Source organism: Otolemur garnettii, unplaced genomic scaffold, assembly GCF_000181295.1.
Source record: "Otolemur garnettii isolate 467f Iridium unplaced genomic scaffold, OtoGar3 scaffold00046, whole genome shotgun sequence".
Lineage (NCBI taxonomy): Eukaryota > Metazoa > Chordata > Mammalia > Primates > Galagidae > Otolemur > Otolemur garnettii.
The window spans coordinates 2,032,002-2,035,445 of NW_003852441.1; the positions used below are offsets into that span (position 1 = coordinate 2,032,002).

At 41.9% G+C, this 3,444-nt stretch overlaps 1 protein-coding gene across 2 annotated transcripts in view; it reads right to left on the minus strand.

Moving 5' to 3' along the window:
- Nucleotides 1-3,444, minus strand: part of ULK2 (unc-51 like autophagy activating kinase 2) — a 104,104-nt gene that overhangs the window by 57,965 nt on the left and 42,695 nt on the right. For both annotated transcript variants that reach the window (XM_003791063.3, XM_023514015.1), the window contains exons 11-12: nt 3,024-3,071; nt 1,321-1,409 (exon numbers count right to left, since the gene is read on the minus strand). In XM_003791063.3, coding sequence (XP_003791111.3) covers nt 1,321-1,409; nt 3,024-3,071 — 137 coding nt within the window. The remainder of the gene's footprint in view (nt 1-1,320; nt 1,410-3,023; nt 3,072-3,444) is intronic.

The following is a 3,444-nucleotide window of genomic DNA, read 5'->3' on the forward strand; positions in this document are numbered from 1 at the left end:
GGGTCCGGGCTGGGGATTCGAACCCGCCACCTTAGGTGTACGTGGCTGGCGCCTTAGCCGGTTGAGCTATAGGTGCCGAGCCCACTCTGTCTCTTAAAAAAGAAAAAGAGAGAGAGAGACATGGGGTCTTGCACTCTTGCCTAGGCCAGAATACAGTGGCCTGATGATAGCTTCACAGGAGCTTTAAACTCCTGGTTCAAGGGATCCTCCTGCCTCAGCCTCCTGAGTAGCTGGGACTACAGATACACACCCCCATGCCTGGCTAATTTTTTAAATTTTTTATAAAGATGGGGTGTCATGTTACACACACTGGTACATAGCATCACTTGGCCTCTAGTGATGCTACCACCTTAGCCTCCTCATTGCTGGGATTATAGGTTTTAGCCACCACAGAGGCCCAGCTTCACCCTTCTAAACCTCTCAGTTGTCTCAACTGGCTAATCAATCACACAACTCCTTCCTTTTATGACTCCTGCACCTTTCTGCCAGCAGAATTCAAGAAATTCATGTCTGCTGGGATAATCTGGAAGATAGAATAGCTGATACAAGAGCCCTTGGACTTTTCGTTTATAGAAAAGCCTCAAAATCACAACCCTAACAGGATACAACAGAGACCTGCCGGAAGGGCCAGTCTAAAAAAAGCAAGAAGAGGACAAGGTAAAACCCTGGGAGAATATAGTAGGAAGAGAAAATGACCAGAATAACCAGACATCCTCAGGGTCAGGAGGAAGCACTTACGTGGGAGGGAACACAACTATGTGGGAAATGGGTTTGGGAACCTCAGGGAACAGAGAAAGAAGAGGTTTGAATGGTAACCATCAAGGGTTCTAATCATGATTAAGAGACCAAGTGAAATCTGGCTCAGAGGCCACTCCTCCATCAGAGGAAATCCTAAGTACAAAAAATATCCCAGGTTTAGTACCAACTGAGTGTTTAGAAAAAAGAACCCTGAGGTGAGGTACACAGCATTCACGTAAAATAAATATTTACTGCCTACCCACTTGTAATGAATACTCTTTGTTTACAAGTATCATCACCAAAACCTTACAGGGCGTAAAAAAAGGTTACAGTACTATACTCACTATTCAGAGAAAATGGCATAGAGAGGTGGTATCTCTTGCTGAAGATTACAGTTAAATAGACAGAGGTCCAAATGCAGGTCCATTTGACCCAGCTGTAATGCCCTCTCTCCCAAACCGCAGCTGCATTAGTAAATACTACACATTAAAAGAGGATCCAGAATGTAACTGCAGGCTCCATCTGTGAACAGATGCAACAGCACTAATTCTGAAGTTATTTTTTAATAAAATTAGAACTTACTGGTGGAGAAGCAAAACGACAGGATGGAGAGCTGCCACAGGAACTTGCAGAGACAGAGCCAGCGTACACAGGCACTGGTACTGGGCAAGCTGGTGGAGGAAACACAAAGAGCTATATGCTCTGCCTAATAGAAAAGCTTCATCTCTAAAACAAGAAACAGTGGCTCGTGCCGGCATCCCAGGTATTTGGGAATCTGAAGCAGGATAACTGCCTGAGGCCAGGAGTTCCAGACCAGCCTAGGTAATATAGTAAGATTCTTGTGTCTCTATTAAAATTTAAAAAAAAAAAAAAAAAAAAAGGAGGAGGAGGAGGGGAAGAAAAAGAAAAAACAAAAACCTCCCCAAACTGTATGATCAAAAATTTGAATTTACCGGTAAACACCATGGCTCACATACCTGTAATCCCAGCACTCTGGGAGGATCACTTGAGCTCCGGAGTTCAAGAGCAGCTGGACTAAAGCCTGACCCTGTCTCTAGTAACAACAGAAAATCTAGCCAGGTGTGGTGGCCAGTAAATTTGCATTTGCTTTTGACCTACACATTCTGGTGGGGAAAAAAATTATGAAAAATGCAGCAATTACTAAAACTGTTTCCTTTTTCTTTTCTTTCTTTCTTTTTTTTTTTTAGAGACAGAGTCTCACTTTATCACCCTTGGTAGAGTGCCACGGCATCATAGCTCACAGCAACCTCCAGCTCCTGGGTTTAGGTGATTCTCTTGCCTTAGCCTCCCAAGTAGCTGGGATAATAGGCGCCCAGCTATTTTTGGTTACAGTTTGCCTGTGGCTGGGTTCTGTATATGGGGCCAGCGCCCCACCCACTGAGCCACCGGGACCACCCTACTAAAACTATTTCAACTTCGATTTTTTTTTTTTTCTGAGACAGAGTCTCAAGCTGTCACCCTGGGTAGAGTGCTGTAGCGTCATAGCTCACAGCAACCTCCAACTCTTGTGCTTAAGCAATCCTCTTGCCTCAGTCTTTCTATTTCTAGTAGAGATGGAGTCTCACTGTTGCTCAGGCTGGTCTCAAACTCGTGAGCTCAAGCTCCTCGGCCCTCCTTGGCCTCCCAGAGTGCTAGGATTACAGACGTGAGCTACCTTGCCCAGCCTTTCAACTTAGATTTAGAAGGAAAATGGGCTGATATCAAACACAATAACAGGTATCTAAGAAATCTAGAAAAGCACAGTAAAAAAATAATTTTATAATATAAAATACTAATTTTTCCTTAGCACTCAATCCGTATTCTCTCCCCCAGTCCCTGGCCATCATCCACCATGTTCTGTCTATCTGCATTTACTGATTATGCACACTGTATACAAATGGAACCAAACAATTAAAAAAAATACTAATTTTTCTTAAGTTTGCATTTATCTATTATTTAACTTATTTATTTACTAAAGAATCTCACTCTGCTGCTCCAGGCTAGAGTGCCATGGCCTCAGCCTAGCTCACAGCAACCTCAAGCAATCCTCTTGCCTCAACCTCCCTGAGTAAGCTGGGACTACCGGTGCCCACCATAACATTTGGTTAGTTTTTCTATTTTTACTGGAGACAGGGTCTCACCCTTGCCCAGGCTTGTCTGGAGCTCCTGAGCTCAGGTGATCTATCTGCCTCAGCCTCCCAGAGTGCTAGGATTAATAGGTATGAGCCACCACACCTGGCTTTACATTTATTCTTTAAATAAAAATTCAAAAAATGGGTACTCACATTTTTTTACTGGAACTTGCTCAAGGAAAGGATGGCTAAAAAATGTCTCTGTAATGAAAAATGAGAATGCAATCTTTAAACAGACACTAATAAGTTGATCTTCTCAATGCATTCAACATAATACCTTTGAGATCACAAGGAATTATTAACTTCTTTCTACACCTTCTGCTTCCTTTCAGTGTAAAAGCAAATTCTTTCTTATAAATATCTATAAAATTGATTATAATTTCTAATAAAAAATTTTAATAATTGTAAATTTTAAAAACATTTATCACCAACACAGTACACTCTGAGGCTATTTATATAGACATACTCTCTATTGTGGGACACTCTTATGTAGACAGCCCCACATAAAAACTGACCACCAGCCCCTGCTAAGCACATATTTTAACTATGGTTATTGTTTTTTTTTTTTTTTTTT